General features: G+C 30.9%; 1 protein-coding gene across 1 annotated transcript; it reads left to right on the top strand.

Annotated features, from left to right (window-relative positions):
- Nucleotides 1-1,841: 1,841 nt before the first annotated feature.
- On the top strand, nt 1,842-18,315 carry LOC115706838 (ABC transporter G family member 24). The gene is made up of 15 exons (XM_030634586.2): nt 1,842-2,348; nt 2,515-2,591; nt 2,939-3,217; nt 3,308-3,371; nt 3,473-3,583; nt 13,658-13,693; nt 13,850-13,884; nt 14,055-14,128; nt 14,309-15,225; nt 15,536-15,832; nt 16,090-16,581; nt 16,978-17,123; nt 17,241-17,530; nt 17,618-17,751; nt 17,850-18,315. Exons 1-15 carry the CDS (start codon nt 2,116-2,118, stop codon nt 18,004-18,006), a joined length of 3,342 nt encoding a protein of 1,113 aa, XP_030490446.2. The 5' UTR covers nt 1,842-2,115; the 3' UTR covers nt 18,007-18,315.
- Nucleotides 18,316-19,181: the final 866 nt, after the last annotated feature.

Below are 19,181 nucleotides of genomic sequence, written 5' to 3'. Positions count from 1 at the left end.
TATGTAATATCTTAGCCCAAAAAAATTTATAAGTTCTTAAAAGTCCCAATATCATGAATGGTGCCCATTTATTAACATCTACTCCAAAACACATGCACATATATTCAATGGCGGACCCAGAATTTAATTGGAGGATGGGTGTAAATTTTTTTTCATGTATAAAAATATTCCAAAAAAAATAAGTAAAAAAAAAAAAACACAATTCAATATTTCAATTCCTAACTAAAAAGATATTAAATATCAAGCACTAAAAATCTTCTAATAGCAAAAAAAAAAAAAGCAATCTAAAACGATATTCAAAATATATAACATACTCAATATCCTAAAATTTTAGCAAATATATCAATTTTTGAGCTCATATCTTTAGAGTTGTGCTCGACGAGTTTTCATATTTTGAAAATGATAAATAATAATCTTGTTGTCAATAACATTGAATACATTCTTTTTGAGATATACTGTCAAACTATCATTCAATAATTGATCTCCTATTCTGTTGCGCATTTGTTGTGGGAAATTAAAATAATTAAAAGATTTTTTTAAATTAAGATGTAAAAGAAATATTTTTTTCACCATGGGCTTAAGCCCACACTGGTCTTTTATTGGGTCCGCCAGTGCATATATTCTAGTTATTTTTCTAGTGCCAAAATAAGGGTGATGTGAAATTTAGACCCCTCATTAATTGATGTAAAATACCACTAAAGATCTCAACATCATAATAAAAAAAATAGCTAATTAGGATTTTTACCCTCTAAATTTTAACATGTATTAAATCATGCTCTTTAAACTTTTAAGACTATTAAAAATTTCTCATGAATTATTATGATTGTTGGATTTAAGAACTTTTGTCCAATTTTAGTAAGAAAAGTCTAACATGAATCAAAGTTTAGGGGGCATGATTTGGTGTATATTAAAATTTAAGGGGCATGATTTGGTAAATATGAAATTTTTGAGAGTATAATTTAGTACATAAACGATCACTGAAATAGTAAAATTGAATGAAAGTTAACAAAAATCCAAAAATTCTTAAATCCAACAAATACCCATAGTTCATGGAAAATTTTTAATGGAAATAAAAATTCAGACGGTATAATTTAATATATGTTAAAGTTCAAAGAATAAAAATATTAATTAGCTTAAAAATTTAGTTAAATATTAAACCGGTAAGTGTAACATAAGTAACCCGTTAAAAAGTAATTTATAAATGCAATAAAATATTTTTTAAAGCTAGAAAAAATAAGTGTCATTTTTAGAGTCAATTCACAGTGTAACGTGTTTGGTTACGTTTTTAGCCATTTGTGTACTATAGCTGACACCATATATTATATATAGTTATAAATAAAATAATATATAATATTAGGAAAGGGAAAGGAACGTTTGAAAATAAATAAAATAAAATAAGAAGTATAGGCGAATTATAAAAAGGGTAAAAATTTAAATTAAGTAATCATAATATATGGTGTGAGTTTTCTTGTTACTGTTTTTTTTTTTTTTGCCAGTGAGTTTTCTTGTTACTTGAATAATGTTTTTTTTATTGAAATAGATCTCTAACAAGGATATCACGCACCATATTAATAAATAATTATTTGTTTATGGAAAACATATCTTCAAACGTAACAAATTAAAAAATTTAGTATTCAAAAACGAAGGCACGGACAAAGTCATATGTTGAAAAGTAATTATTAGTATTTATTATATAAAAAAAGTCATGAATCCATTTATATAGTAATTACCCAATAAAACATAATTTAAGATCAACATAGAGAAGAACCAATGAGGTAAGGCCAACAAGGAAGAAAATAAGAAAGAATCACAATATAAAATTGTCTCATTGAACCAATCGAAAACTAAAAACTAATGTCCGAAACCAATAGACGGCAATTTAACGTAATGAGTTAGAACAGCAGACTCTATTCTCTTCTCTTCTCCCGCGTTTGACTGACTTATCAACTTTGTATGACAACACTACATTGTTAGATTATTATGAGCCACAATCGTCTAAACTCCAAGCTCTGAACAATCCTAGATCTTTATCCAATCCACCGTTTTCAAAGATTTCAACTTTCACTTCTTTTTTCCCACTTGGACTTCATAACCCAGAAGTTATAGTTGGCTCAGATGAGCTTTCAGAAGCTTAAAGCTTTCAACTTTGGTATCCTTGTCTTTCTGGGTGTTGTTGTTTTGAGCTTTCTTAAGCTTGGGCAGTGCCAAAATGTTGGAGACTTTGACCAGTTCAACAATCCTTTGATTCTTCCTCAAATTACACGGGTTCTTAATAAACGTCTCTCCAACCTCACTGATCATCTTAGTCGTGATCTTGGCAACCGGTTTAGTTTCTGCATTAAAGATCCGTGAGTCAATTTTTTTTGTTTCTACTTTGGCCTTTTTGTTTGGTTGCTGAGAAAATGCATGAAAAAAACAAAGAAAAGATTCAAATTAGAAATTTTTGCAAAAAAAAAAAAATGGAGTGCCTAATGATTTGCTTTTAATATTTTGAACTTGAATTTGTTATTTCAGACAGGTTGATTGGAATCGAGCGTTTAATTTTTCCAGCAATTTGGACTTCTTATCTTCTTGCATTTTAAAAACCGAAGGTATAATAAAAGTACTTGTTATTGTAAATCAGAAGTTTCTATTTTTTCTTTTCTTTTATTTGTTTGGTATTTAAGTAAGTTTTATTTATTGGTGAGCCAGAGGAAACATTAATGTTCAGTTAAGTTGTTGAAAGAATTTCATTCATGATTTGGACTTATTTAATTTCATGTTTAAACGTGAGAAAGTTGATATTTTCAATAGTATCTTTTATAGATATGTAAGCTACAAGTGCCACAATTCATGTTTTATCTTGTTCAGTGACATTATTTTTCAACTATCTCAAATTTTTGTTATCTTTTTGTTTAGTTTATGTTTTTTACTTATAGTAACTGTATTGGCTTAACAGGTGATATTACAAATCGTTTGTGTACTTTAGCAGAAATGAAGTTCTACTTTAACAGTTTGTTTCCTGGTGCATTGACTGATAACTATTTAAAACCCAATAAGAACTGTAATTTAACATCTTGGGTTTCTGGTTGTGAACCGGGATGGGCCTGTAGTGTTGATCAAATTTCCAAAGAGCCTTCTGAACTTAGTAATTCAGAAGACATGCCAGCAAGAACTCTTAGGTGTAACACTTGTTGTGAGGGCTTCTTCTGTCCTCATGGTATTACATGTATGATACGTAAGTATTTCCTTGCTTTGTTTTCTGCTGTGTTAGTGTGAAACATGATCAATTGATTCTCTGTTACCAACTGATTTCGCCTTCTTGCAGCTTGTCCATTGGGTGCTTATTGTCCCCTTGCAACGCTTAATAAGACAACCGGTGTATGTGACCCGTAAGTTTAGATTCCACCATTTCCTGAATCACCATTTCATTTTTCTTCATTGGTTTTCAATGACTTGGATATTTAATGCTTCACTGATAAATGTTTTACAGATACCATTACCAACTACCTCCTCTAAAGCCAAACCATACTTGTGGAGGGGCTAACGTTTGGGCTGATGATTCGGGTAGTAGTGAGGTGTTTTGTTCAGCGGGATCGTATTGTTGGAAATTATTTTACCAGGATCTTAGATCTACTCACAAGTATGTTTATTAACATCCTAAATATGAACTTTCTAAAACGATGAAATAAACACATATAAAGTTTAAGAAACCTTACATTGGGTGCAGCGGAATAATATGACTCCTTCCGTTCAGATATCTAGCCCTTGATTCCTTTCTGTAGCAGAGCATTATCAATATCTGAACCTGGATCTCTTTCTCTGAATCTTTGATGCTGAATCTCCTTTGCTGATGATCTTTCTTCACGATCTTCCTCACTATGATTGAGGTATCACTTGATGTGTGTGGGCACTACTCTAATCACTAAGAGAGGTTCGAAATATTGAGGAAGAAAAGAGAGAGAGAGTGGCGGCTAGAGAAGAGAGTGGAGGCTCAGGTTTTTCTGATTCAGAAAGTGTGTTATTTTCCTGAAGCCTTCACTATCTATTTATAGCATTCCTCTAGGGTTTGATTTGAATTATATGGCATTAAAATAATGAAAAAATCATTTAAAAAAGCTACAAAGGTGGCCGACCATACACTTAATGGATTGGGCCTTGGGCTTTGCAATTTTGCAATTTTAACACCTTTTGTATCTGATTTTCTCAAAAATGCCAATTTCCTAATTCAATCATTTAAATGCCAATTCTAACTATTTAATAACTATAAATAATTATTAAATAATATTGTCATTTATCATATTTATTAATTGAACCATACAAAGTATCATAATTAACAAATATGCCCCTATAAACTCTTTCTTTACAATTTCGCCATCACTTAGTGAAAATTTCACAAATAGACATAGTCTAATTCGTGAATTATAATTGATTAATCAAAACCAATTACATGAGTCTTACAAGCAATATTATCTCAACTAGTGGGGGGACCATGGGTCTATATAACCGAGCTTCCAATAAGTAGATCAAGAATTTAGCACTAAAATTCACTAACTTATTAATTCTTCGTTGAATCCACGCATAGAACTTAGAATTGCACTCTCAGTTATATAGAATGCTCTATATGTTCCACCATATAGACACATCATTAGTTATCCATTGTTATAATCCTAATGTGATCAATGATCCTCTATATGAATGATCTACACTCGTAAAGGGATTAAATTACCGTTACACCCTACAATGTATTTATTCCTTAAAACACTTGACCCCGTATAAATGATATTTCAGCTAATGTGAAATGAGTACTCCACCATTTATGTTCGTTTGGTCAAGCTCGAAGGAGATCATCCTTTGCTTACTATTCGCCAGATAGAAGCTATAGATTCCATGTTTATGCTAGCGCTCCCACTCAATTGCACTACCGTGTTCCCAAAATGTACGTATCACCCTGACCTAAAAGTAGGCTTAACTAACAAATCAAAGAACACGAATAGCCTTTCAAGATTGAGCCTAATCATATCAGGATTAAGATCATTTGATCTAGGATCAACTTGGCGATATTGACTTGAATAGATATTACGGTAAGTTTAATAAATCTAAGTCAAAGTTCAATATCGGTCCCTTTCGATGCATACTCCATGCATCCAACCTGAGCTTTACTTTAACCAATGTTCTGGAAAGAACATAGTATTTCTCCAAATACAAGTAAACTCTGTTGTAGATTATCATATCAGTAAAACCCTATGTCTGATAAATCTAGGAAACTTTATTCACATAGTCATGTTTACTTTCCAATGTGTTGACGACACAATAAACAGGATCAAGTATGTGAAAAGGGTTTCAGATGAATTTATACATTATGTACATATAATCATGAAATAAATCATGTGAACCATGCAACATTAAATGTTATTTCTGATCTATATTAATAAGTAAATCTGATTATATTGAAATGAGTTTTATTTAGGGCATAAAACCCAACAAACTCCCACTTGCACTAATATAAAACAAAAAGTGCGTTTCAAATAATCTCAACACCTTGATATGCAAATCAAGTGTAGTAGTAGTAAACTCCTCGTAATAGGATCTGAAAGGTTGAATTAACCACAACCTTTTCTCCACCATTACTCTTCCTTTAATCACAAAATCATTGATAATGTGAAATTCCTCTCTATATGTTTACTCTCTTGGGATACTGGATTCTATACCTTTGGCAACTACTTTTGGTTAATCAGGAAATTAACACTAGTAGTTTTAAGGCAATTTGGAATGGTGCCAAAGATGTATAGAACTTTCCTTAGACTGAATAAGTACCTTTCCTGCAGCTTTAACATTCAGTCTCTCTCTGGTAGACCTAGAGACTTCAGATAGGTTTTTACACTTCTCCAAAATCACTATTCCACCCCCAGAGTAATCACCATCTTATCAGAAAGATTTTCTAGCACAAAGGCAAATTTCGAAATCTGATATGGTGTAGTCTAAGAGTTTTAAACACACCCTTATAGACTAACATATAGTTCCTCTTCTTAATCTTAGGATTTACTTGATTGTCTTCCAATGTTCTTCTCCTGGATTAATCTGATACCTACTCATTACTCCCACTCAACAGCAGGTGTCTGGTCTAAGGCATACAAAAGCATATCTAAGACCTCTCACTGTTGATGTAAGAAATTCTTTCATGGCTTTATCTTTTCTAGAATAGTTAAGACTTTTCCTTAGATAAATAAAATCTATACCTAAGAAGTTGTGAAGCTTCTATAGATTGCCATTAGAAAGAAAATGCTTCAGCATCTTACTAAAGTAAGTTGCTTGCATTAGAGTAAGTAATTACCAGGTATACCACAAGCCATAGGTTTAGATAAACTCAAACCTATAATACTAGGAACAGGAAGTTTTGTTAAGTCCATAGAATAGACTTATTAACGAAAATTTCCTTTTATGTCCTTGTAATAGAAAACTTTAGGTCATTCCATGTGAATGGATTAAACCATAGTTCTATTGGCTTTCTTCTTAGTTTCTTATCTTGACAATCCATTACTTGTTTAAACTCACAATGGATTTTAATCACTAGTGTCTCCCAAGTCATAAGAAGGTGAGTTCCTAGAAACTCTCCCACTACGACAAGGTACCGCGAATTATGTCGAAGAAAACTAAATGGTATTAACCTCTTTGGTTGTGACAAGACAACAGAGGCAGTGGGATCATCATATGTCATATAAGATGATAGAACACTTTTGGAATCAAGAATTAAATATCTCCTTTATTTGCTACTTGTTTTCCAGACTTAGTCATTTTCTTAGAAAAGTAGTATTTGTTTGAACAAACACTTTCTTATCTATTGACAATGGGATGGTCCACCCCTAATCACTTAGAATAGCTAAGAAACCATGGTTAACAGTTCTAGCTTTTCTTAAGATTTTGATTAGGTCATCCATGAATCTAGTAATGATTCACATTAAGTATACAACCATTACATCATTCTGAAATTGTATTACCATAGAAGGATTTAGGCAACGACTAGTAACTAATCATCAATATGCAACTCGAAATTTCTGGGGAGGTAAGTTTGGATATAATTCAAAAATCAATTTAATGATCTTTGAACTGCATATCTACTAACTATTTCTCCACCCCTATCAGTTCGCAAGATCTTTAACCACTTACCTTAATGGTGTTTAACCATTGCTAGAAATTAATGAAATTTTTCAAACATTTCAAATTTCTTTGCATAAGGTATAATCTAGAGTTATCGTTTTAAGAATACAACGAAAAACTCATATCCACCCCTGAATGTACATCCATCTGCGAATGAGATGAACTACTTTCAGTGGATATAGGCATATTAACTCTTTGCAGAGATTGATCATGTCAAAGTCACTATGAACAAGATACAAATGCCATAGATTAAAAAAAATGGTAGTGTCTATGATGACATAGGTTTAGTTACATCAAAGAGTTCTTAGAATACTTCAAGTGGATCCTGGTCACAGAATACCTAACTCATATTCCATACAGTTTTAATCCATTAATAGAAGATGGATATTAAACACTTGAAAAAGTGTAACTGTATTGTATTCTGGAATTAGAAATATAAGAAAATTTCTATTTGGAATCTAAAATTAAAGTCAAAGACTTAAATTTATACCAAATATTATGAGTAATTCTATCTTGGACCAGCACTACTAATACAAACTCTAAGTCAGATTTGCCCATACAAGTAGGAGATTTCTAAGATTGAGGATTTATATCAATTGGGAATAGAATTTCGGGATTATAATCATATGCGTCATATAAAATGACATGAAATGATTTATAGACCATTCATCCAATGATATGTTTTGAAAGCTAATTCGAAATGAATAAGCTAAGAGGAATTAGGATAATTTCGTTTAAAATAAGAATCCAACGATGCTTCGATTAGCGAAAGTCAAAGTAATCTTATTTATATAATCTTCTTGTTTCATATCATAAAAATACTAGTCTAAGGTGTCATCAATGGATGAACAGCTAGATGTCGCATATACAATATTTATCTTTCGAGATCTAACACTATTATGTATGTCTAATGGTGAAAATCCACTAGGGATTTATCTCATTAGATAAACAAGCCAAGTTAGACCAACAATGAAGATTCGAAATTAAACTACAACTTAATAACAGAAAATAACATGGTTCAATATAAATTCATACACAATTCAGAAATTATAAGCATATAGCAAGTAGGAATGACAAGTGAAAATACTAAAACTTACAATCCTAAATAATTTCCAAGGTTTTCAACAAACTGATATCAGTGTCCCGTTTAGGCGAGAGTCAAAGCTACCATTCATTGAATAGAGTTGTCAGCTCGTCTAAAATGTTAAACATTCTAGCAACCTTTTATTCGATCAAGATTGGAATTCAGCGTTGTCCCGTTTAGGCGAGAGTCAAGGCAATTCTATCTTATGAGCTTCCACCATTGTTTCATAATTTGCAAGTCAAGTATGGTCGCCACCATTAGGGTGATCCATACCATACAAAACACTTACAAACTACTTATCATGCGAGGTTAAACGGTGCGAAATTGCTAATGAACGTTCCTCCATTAGGGAGGATTACTCACTAAAACAAACGCGGTGTAAAACCCACAATGGAGATCGAATGTCTCTATAATAAAGCTCAATATTTGAAAAGAGTTGTATTTTCTTTTATTCTCTTTATTTATTCTATTTATTTTAAATATATATTTATTTAATTAAAATTTCCAATTTAGAATGAAAAATTCTAAATATAAATTTTAATTTAATATTTATAAATTTTACTTAGATGGATATGAAAATAACATGAATTATTTCCATCTTAGTAATAATTTCCAATAAATATTTAGAAAAAATATTTAAGTTGTTACAAAATTAATTTAAATTAATTTACAACTCAAATTTAATTTTCTATAAATATATATTGCATTACGAAAAATTAAAGTATATAAGAATACAATTTTCGAAAAATGCATATTAAAATAAAAAATAAATCCTGGAAAAAATTATTCTAATTTAATGTTGGCCCAAAATTAATTAATAAAATTAATTTACAACAAAAAATATAATTTTCCTATTTAATTAAATATATAAGAAAAATTACAAATATTTAAGTATGATGATGAAAATCAACTTAAATATTAATTTTCTATTTAATTAAATACACTAGAAAAATACTTCAAGCAAAAATATCACCTATCTAGATTTTCCTTTGACTAATTAATTCTATTTCTAATAATATACTTTAATTCAATTTATTTTAAATTAATCAATAAATGAAAAAATCATTGATTTAAGTTGATCCAAGAATTAATTAAAATAATTAATTTACAACTTAATCTATTTTTCAAGATAAAATTCGAAATTCTAGCATTTAAGAAATGCAATTTCGAAAATTGATTAATAAAATAAAGAAAAAATATATTTTGAAAATTATTTAAATTTAGTTGAAAAAATAAATTTCAACTAAAAATAATTTTCTATTTAATTAAATGTCATGAAAAAGAAATATTTAAGTATGATGATAAAAATCAACTTAGATATTTAATTTTCAAATTAATTAAATGTATTAAATTCAAGAAATAAATAATTAAGTGTAGAGAAGGCTTAATTATTAATCTCTAGTTTAATACTAGGAAAAAATATACTTAAAATAAATTGTACCAAAATTAATTATTTAAATAATTAATTTCACAATGTATAATATTTTCCTATTTAATATTAGAAATAATAAGTAGTCTAGAAATAACTATCTAGAAAATATCTTATTTGACTAAGTATCTTTTCCACAAAATTTGAAAAAATATCTAATTTAAGTTGTATTAGAAAAAAATCTAGAACTTAAATATTTTTCAAATTTAAATTTAATTAAATATCAAAAATTAAGTTGTAACCACTTAATTTGAAAATATTCCATTTTAAGTTAATATTCGAAAAGATATTAACTTAAAAAATATCTAAAGAATCTTAATAACCAATGCCTAAAATTCCTCAACTTAATTTTGAAATTTTGAATTCAAAAGATATTGATTTAAGTTGGTTAGTTGAAGATAACTAAATATCAACTTAAATAGGAATATTTAATGAAAAATTTAAATTAAGTTCCAGAAAGAATCTAGATGGTTATAATTCTATATTTAATTAAATACAAGAAAATACACACAGTTTAGCTTAGAATAAAAAAAATTCTTTAAACTATGTTTTTCTTAAATTAATTTCAAAATAAATGAAATTAATTATGTTGCTAATCAATTTTTATTAGGTTAAACTAGTGTAATTAACCTAGTACAGTCATTCAAATCAGGCAAATGGGCCTTCACAATTGGGGTGGTTTGTGTGAGGGGGTGCTGGGTTCAGTATGTCGTACCCACTTCTATGGCTCCCAACTCTCACACAAGGCCCAAAAGAGAGGAATTTAACCTTAATAAGAACAACTGTTATTAATTGAATAAGCCCAATAACTAAATGGGCCTAAATAAATTCTATCAAGAACTATGATAATTTATTTTAGCAACAACAACCTATATGTATCTATAATCAAATTAAACACATAGGCTCACACAGGCACACTTTGGATGGGTCCTATCATGTTGCTAGGTCATACACAGATGAAAGAAGATTGTAAATATACCTGTTACAAATTATTATCTTGACCAAGGGAGCCATCAGATCATTAGATCTGGCAAAAAGTAACCATGGCTATTTGCAATCAAGTAATAATAGGTTTTGAAAACTTACAAACAAGCTAAAACACATACTCCTGCAACAGGGTTAGCTGGATAGTTGGAAGTAGGATTTATTTAATTTTAAATAAATAATTTCGAATAAATAAATAATTAAATTAAAAAAAATTTAATATTCGAAAAATAATTTAAAAAAAAATTAATTTCGGAATTTAAAATTAAATTTCGAAAATAAAAAAAAATTTAAAATTAAACCTACTTTTTATCTTATATCTATTTAAAATTACATGATTATAAATGTCTATTTTAAATTTAAATAAGGTCAAAATATCTTAAAAAGATTTAAAAAAAATCTTAAAAGATAAGATATTTTTAAATATCTTAAAAGATAAGATATTTTAAAATATCTTAAAAGATTTTATAAATATCTTAAAAGATATTTTTAAAATATCTTAAATATCTTAAAAGATATTATAAATATCTTAAAAGATATTATAAATATCTAAAAAATCTGACCTTAAATTTAAAAAAAATATAATCAAATTTAAAAATAAGATAGATTTTTAAGCAAAAAGACAAATACTAATTCTATTCGAATTCAAATTACACTAATATCTTGAATTAATTTAAAAAAAATTAAATTAATTCAAAATGATAATTAGAATTGAATTAGGAATAGTAATAGTATATATACAAAACCATACAAAAAATTGGAAGTTAATTCCATGAAAAAGTATGAAAAATTGAAGAAAAAGGAAAAAATCCGAAACTGTACGGACAGTTCGCGATCGTGCGAAACTATCAGCACAGCCCCGATTTTGTCAAATCTTCAAAAAATCATAACTAATTCAAATAAAATCCAAATTGAGTTCTGTAAAAGGCTAACTTGCTTAATTTTTTCCATACTATCCAATAAAAATAATTCCAGAAACGAAATCACAATTATTTTTCACGAAAATTTCACAAACATCAATCAATCATCAAATAACACTCAATACAACATGATACCATCCAAAGAACATACAAACAATCGTTTTAAAGTCCAAATTTCTTGCAAGTAAATCAATTACCATGGCTCTGAGGCCAGTTGTTGGAAATTATTTTACCAGGATCTTAGATCTACTCACAAGTATGTTTATTAACATCCTAAATATGAACTTTCTAAAACGATGAAATAAACACATATAAAGTTTAAGAAACCTTACATTGGGTGCAGCGGAATAATATGACTCCTTCCGTTCAGATATCTAGCCCTTGATTCCTTTCTGTAGCAGAGCATTATCAATATCCGAACTGGATCTCTTCTCCGAATCTTTGATGCTGAATCTCCTTTGCTGATGATCTTTCTTCACGATCTTCCTCACTATGATTGAGGTATCACTTGATGTGTGTGGGCACTACTCTAATCACTAAGAGAGGTTCGAAATATTGAGGAAGAAAAGAGAGAGAGAGTGGCGGCTAGAGAAGAGAGTGGAGGCTCAGGTTTTTCTGATTCAGAAAGTGTGTTATTTTCCTGAAGCCTTCACTATCTATTTATAGCATTCCTCTAGGGTTTGATTTGAATTATATGGCATTAAAATAATGAAAAAATCATTTAAAAAAGCTACAAAGGTGGCCGACCATACACTTAATGGATTGGGCCTTGGGCTTTGCAATTTTGCAATTTTAACACCTTTTGTATCTGATTTTCTCAAAAATGCCAATTTCCTAATTCAATCATTTAAATGCCAATTCTAACTATTTAATAACTATAAATAATTATTAAATAATATTGTCATTTATCATATTTATTAATTGAACCATACAAAGTATCATAATTAACAAATATGCCCCTATAAACTCTTTCTTTACAATTTCGCCATCACTTAGTGAAAATTTCACAAATAGACATAGTCTAATTCGTGAATTATAATTGATTAATCAAAACCAATTACATGAGTCTTACAAGCAATATTATCTCAACTAGTGGGGGGACCATGGGTCTATATAACCGAGCTTCCAATAAGTAGATCAAGAATTTAGCACTAAAATTCACTAACTTATTAATTCTTCGTTGAATCCACGCATAGAACTTAGAATTGCACTCTCAGTTATATAGAATGCTCTATATGTTCCACCATATAGACACATCATTAGTTATCCATTGTTATAATCCTAATGTGATCAATGATCCTCTATATGAATGATCTACACTGTAAAGGGATTAAATTACCGTTACACCCTACAATGTATTTATTCCTTAAAACACTTGACCCCGTATAAATGATATTTCAGCTAATGTGAAATGAGTACTCCACCATTTATGTTCGTTTGGTCAAGCTCGAAGGAGATCATCCTTTGCTTACTATTCGCCAGATAGAAGCTATAGATTCCATGTTTATGCTAGCGCTCCCACTCAATTGCACTACCGTGTTCCCAAAATGTACGTATCACCCTGACCTAAAAGTAGGCTTAACTAACAAATCAAAGAACACGAATAGCCTTTCAAGATTGAGCCTAATCATATCAGGATTAAGATCATTTGATCTAGGATCAACTTGGCGATATTGACTTGAATAGATATTACGGTAAGTTTAATAAATCTAAGTCAAAGTTCAATATCGGTCCCTTTCGATGCATACTCCATGCATCCAACCTGAGCTTTACTTTAACCAATGTTCTGGAAAGAACATAGTATTTCTCCAAATACAAGTAAACTCTGTTGTAGATTATCATATCAGTAAAACCCTATGTCTGATAAATCTAGGAAACTTTATTCACATAGTCATGTTTACTTTCCAATGTGTTGACGACACAATAAACAGGATCAAGTATGTGAAAAGGGTTTCAGATGAATTTATACATTATGTACATATAATCATGAAATAAATCATGTGAACCATGCAACATTAAATGTTATTTCTGATCTATATTAATAAGTAAATCTGATTATATTGAAATGAGTTTTATTTAGGGCATAAAACCCAACACGTATTGCCCAACAACAACAAAAAAGACTAATTGCAGCAGTGGGTAATGACATCTTTCTACTCACATAATGATACACTATACATCTGCTACTACAAACTGAGTATCATACTTCCCCAATAATTTGATTTTGACTCGATTTAATCTGCATTATGCAATGCTAACATTTTTCTTTTCCTTCTTCTGCTATGTATAATAAAGACATTATTGTAGGATGGGTTCTACATTTCAGCAAGGTAAATTTTTCTTCTCAATTTGGAATTATTTCATTTGTATTCAATAATAATCGCAATTGTTCATCTATGTGTGCTACAAGTACAATCATCCACCATAAATTTGGAATTTCAACTTCCACGTTTGGTGTACTTATTTCTCGGTTTATACCTAACGACCTTTCCTCTATTAGATTGCTTCAAGTTGGCGCGTTGTGATCCAAATACAGAAAGCCAAGACATCGAAGCATATGGGATGATAATTATAGTAAGTTAGTACTTGTTCTAGGGAGGCTGCACTGGCACACATGTTTGACTTTATGTTAACACACTATGCTAGCTAAATAAAGCACCTTTTAGATGATTGTAGTATTTTAGAAATTTCGCAACTTCAATTCTCATTCTATCTTATGAGTAGCAAAGCTTATTTCTTCAATTACTAATGCAGGCAGCTCTTGGTATTATTCTACTAGTTATTTACAACTGTTCTGACCAAGTTCTAAGTACTAGACAGAGGAGGTTGACTAAATCCAGAGAAGCAGCTGCCCGAAGTGCAAAAGAGACAGTCAAAGCACGACAGAGGTGGACGTCTGCTAAAAATGCTGTCAAGAAGCATGCAAGTGGATTGCAAGCTCAATTATCCCGTTCATTTTCTCCTACAAGAAATGCAACAGATCCCGAGAAGGACAGGATTTTGGAACAATACAATCCCAAAAGTGATGAGGATATGTCACCTGCAAAATCAACTGATTATGGTATATCTATGACCTCATCTGTGCAATCAGAAGGAAAGGTAAAGGAACATAAGGATCTCATGCATAGAATACGTGACATTGAAGAAAATCCAGAGAAGTTTGAAGGTTTTAGTTTTGATGTAGCAAGTGCGGTTAATCTGCCTAAGGGAAAGCATATAAGTACCAACAGTCAAATTTTCAAGTATGCATATGCTCAACTTGAAAAGGAGAAAGCTCAGCAACAAGATAACAATGATCTTACCTTCTCAGGGGTAATCAAAATGGCTACAGATAACAGAATCAAGAAACGGCCTTTAATGGAGATTTCTTTTAAAGATCTAACCCTTACTTTGAAAGGAAAAGACAAACATATTTTAAGATGTGTTACCGGTAATATCAAGCCTGGTCGCATTACATCTGTCATGGGCCCATCAGGTGCTGGAAAAACAACACTTCTTTCAGCTATAGCAGGAAAGGCGATTGGATGCAAAATGTCTGGTTTAATTTTAATAAATGGAAAAAACGAATCAATTCATTCTTATAAAAAAATCATAGGTTTTGTGCCCCAAGATGATATTGTTCATGGAAACTTGACAGTGGAAGAGAATCTATGGTTCAGTGCAAAATGCAGGTATGCAATGTCACTGTGAGCTCTTTGCAAACTCAACAACTAACTTGACATATAGTTATGCTGATTATTTTGCATTATTTTGTCGATTCATGGCTTGAGTTATGTGAACTAAAAGTTGTTTAAATTAAAATCTATGCCTTGATATAACTATTTTTGTGAATGTATTGTTAGATAACATTGAATAGTATATGTGTTTCTGGTAATTATTGTCATTGCTCAGGTTAAATGTACTGTGCATGGTAACTGTCTTGTCCATGTCCATCTTATGACTGACTTCTGTAATGTTTTGCTTATGTGTGTGATTGTGAAGACTGTCAGTGGACTTGGAGAAACCAGATAAAGTTTTAGTTGTTGAAAGAGTTATTGAGTCTTTGGGGCTCCAGGCAGTAAGGAATTCCTTGGTCGGGACAGTAGAGAAGCGAGGAATATCTGGAGGTCAGAGAAAAAGAGTTAATGTTGGATTGGAGATGGTTATGGAGCCTTCACTTTTGATCTTGGATGAACCTACATCTGGTTTGGACAGTGCAACCTCGCAGCAACTTCTTAGAGCACTTAGACGTGAAGCTCTTGAGGGAGTCAATGTCTCCATGGTGGTTCACCAACCAAGGTAGCTGAAGTTACTTCATACTTTTTTTTTTAGAGAAAATGAAAAACAACTTTGTCTTGATGAGTAAAGGAATACGAAGTTTGGTCTCCCAGAAAATACATTTAAATGAAAGCAATCTATGTAAACTTTCTAGTACAGGAAACTCTCCCAGTCTTTTCTATGGTCTAGGGAAGACAGTCCTTCAAAACCAAAAGTTTATTTGAGTCTCTCACTTTTTGTATTCTCACTGTCTCTAATAGAAGTTTTTCTATTCCCAGCTATGCCTTGTTCAAGATGTTTGATGATTTGATCCTCCTGGCAAAGGGTGGTCTTACTGTGTATCATGGACCCGTGAAGAAAGTGGAAGACTACTTTGCAGGGCTTGGGATAATTATCCCTGATCGTGTAAATCCACCTGATCACTTCATCGACATCTTAGAGGGTATTGTAGTTCCAGATAAAGGTGCAAAAGTAGATTATAAAGAGCTTCCTGTCAGATGGATGATTCATAAAGGGTACAGAGTGCCCCCTGATTTGAGGCGGAATACAATTGATACTGCATCATCCTCAACATCTGTGGAGTCTTATGAACCAAATCCTACTGATGCTGAGGTGGAAGAACAGTCATTTGCCGAAGATTTATGGCAAGATGTGAAAAATAATGTGGTGCTGCACCAGGATAAGATCCGGCTCAATTTTCTGAGTACCAAAGATTTATCAAGACGAAGAACACCAAATGTATTCCAACAATATAAATACTTCCTTGGGAGGTAAAAATGCTTTTCTTCTTCTTCTTTTTTATGTTTCGTGTTTTCTAATTGTGCTACTGAGAATCTTATTAGTAAATCTTGCAAATCCTATACGGTGCCAATGTTGAGTTACTGATAAATCATGTCATGTCACGGAATGGATCCATTCAATGCGCACGCCACTTCCATGCACACACCGAAATAATTTAGTAGAAACCTTTTCTCCAGTTTGTAAGAATTGGAAGAAAAATCTAAGGCAACATGAATTATTATATTTTTAGCAAATATTAGAAGGTTTTTGAAAAATTCAACTTCTATGGAAAACAAAATGTATTTATTTAAGTTGTGATGTCTAACTAGTTCTGCCCATATTGCTAGAAAATTGCATCTTCTGATCTTGTGTTAATGGCATTCCAGGGTTGGTAAGCAGAGACTTCGAGAAGCTAAATCGCAAGCTGTTGATTATTTGATTTTATTACTTGCTGGAGCTTGCTTAGGATCACTTGCTAATATGAGTGATAAGTTTGGTGCAGCTGCATATACTTATACCATTATTGCAGTTTGTAAGTAGAAAAAGTTTTTCGCCATAATTTTTTTGTACTTGATAGTTATACTGTAAGCAATCAATGAAAAGTTCCTCTGGCATTGACTTCTTTTACTGCCTTTCATTCTAATTTCAGCTCTTCTGTGCAAAATTTCGGCTCTGAGATCGTTCTCAATGGATAAGTTACACTACTGGAGAGAAAGTTCCTCTGGCATGAGCAGTTTGGCTTATTTTCTAGCTAAGGATTCAATTGATCTTTTCAATGTAGTGGTCAAACCTGTGGTGTATCTCTCAACATTCTATTTCCTCACCAATCCAAGATCTTCTTTCGCAGATAACTATACTGTTCTTCTCTGTCTTGTTTATTGTGTTACTGGTATAGCATACGCGTTTGCCATCTTCTTCGATCAAGGCACAGCTCAACTGGTAAAAGAAAAGAAGAGAGAATATATTTATTTGTTCGAATTTTCTCGTTTCATTCTCTAATTCTAATGAAGCTATTATTTCTTGCAGTGGTCTGTACTTCTTCCAGTTGTGCTGACTCTTATCTCATCACGAACAAGTGGAAGTAAAATGGTCATGAATTTTGCTAAGATTTGCTACCCTAGGTGGGCTTTAGAAGCATTTGTGATTGGTAATGCTGAAAGGTATGTCATAACTCAATAACCCTTTTCATAACATTACAGAATTAGCTACAATTTACATCCTATTCCTATATAAGAAAAAATCTGGACCCGAAATGCAGGCACTATGGAGTCTGGCTGATAACTCGGTGTGCAATTCTTCAACAGACAGACTATGATCTTCATCATTGGATTCTATGCATACTAGTACTCATCCTCATCGGTGTTATTAGCCGTGTGCTTGCCTTCATTTGCATGATAACTTTTCAAAAGAAGTGATACCTAAGAACACTCTATACGTACCTACATTTTTCGGTTTTTCTATCTACACACATTCCTAACCCCAACAGAAAGTTCAACTTTGAGAGATTTATATTAGAGAACTATGAGATTTTGATTCATTTGAGCTACATTACTGCTAACACACTGACAAACAAACAAAATGTAGATGAAAGTGAACAGACTATATGATTTAATGATTATAGGTAGTGATCAAAGCTTCCTTTTACATGTTGATTCCTTATATTCTTTTAATTAAGGAGTTGTAATTAAATTCATATTGTTCATATAAATTAGTGTTATCCCAAATATTGCATTAGAAAACGAGAAAATTAAGTGCAAGCTGTATACTGGCCATTACATTCGAAGTGATTATGAATATACATTTTTTTTTTTTTTTGAAAATATGAATATACATTTTTGGATGCCTTTAGTAACGCTTATTTTTAATAGTTTTATAATTTAGTTTTAGTGAACATTTTTTTTAAAAAAAAAATGGTAAAATTATTTTTAAAATTTAAGAAATTTTTTTTTTTAAAAAAAATTATAATATATTTTGTGTTCTCTCCTTTTTTATTATTATTATTATTACAATTAATTATTTTTTTTTTTGACACTTTTTCTTTACTTTCCCTCTCCTTAAATGAAAAACAAACACATATTTATTTTATAAAAAATTAAAAAAAAAAATCTATGTTTAAATCACCTTTTGTTTCTCACTTCATTTTTAAAATTTTATTTTCCCTTTTACTAAAGAGATTGGGGTTGTATAAATATAATTTAATCTCTTAGGATTCGTTTGGTTGGAAAGAAATGCTTATCCAAAATTTTGACTTGATGACGTGAATATTATTTTCGACCACGTGGTATGAAGGAAACAATCTTTGGGGTCCCACATCTCAAGATAGTGCAATGTCACCTGCACGTTGGGGGCACCCAAATAAAGGCTTAGATCTCGCAAAATCATTTATAAACTTCATCCTTCAATAGTTCAAGCAAACAACTTAATAACTATGGCAAAGAACATGAGAGACATGTCACAATCAAATCCTGAACCCTAGAACCAATTTCAAATCAAACCTTACCCTAGAAGCGCCCATGCAGGTAGCAGCAATCAAGATGACATTCAATCATCTTAAGCACACAATATAATATAGAATTTCGAAAATTTCTTT

This window comes from Cannabis sativa, chromosome 1 (genome assembly GCF_029168945.1).
Source record: "Cannabis sativa cultivar Pink pepper isolate KNU-18-1 chromosome 1, ASM2916894v1, whole genome shotgun sequence".
NCBI lineage: Eukaryota > Viridiplantae > Streptophyta > Magnoliopsida > Rosales > Cannabaceae > Cannabis > Cannabis sativa.
Note: the sequence above shows the minus strand (reverse complement) of the source record. Positions and strands in the feature narration are given on the sequence as shown.

Excerpts from the sequence above, each read along its gene's own strand:
- LOC115706838 (XM_030634586.2), top strand. The coding sequence starts at position 2,116 with ATGAGCTTTCAGAAGCTTAAAGCTTTCAACTTTGGTATCCTTGTCTTT. Across the intron at positions 2,349-2,514 it reads AGTTTCTGCATTAAAGATCC|ACAGGTTGATTGGAATCGAG; the intron begins GTGAGTCAATTT and ends TTGTTATTTCAG. Across the intron at positions 3,372-3,472 it reads ACAACCGGTGTATGTGACCC|ATACCATTACCAACTACCTC; the intron begins GTAAGTTTAGAT and ends AATGTTTTACAG.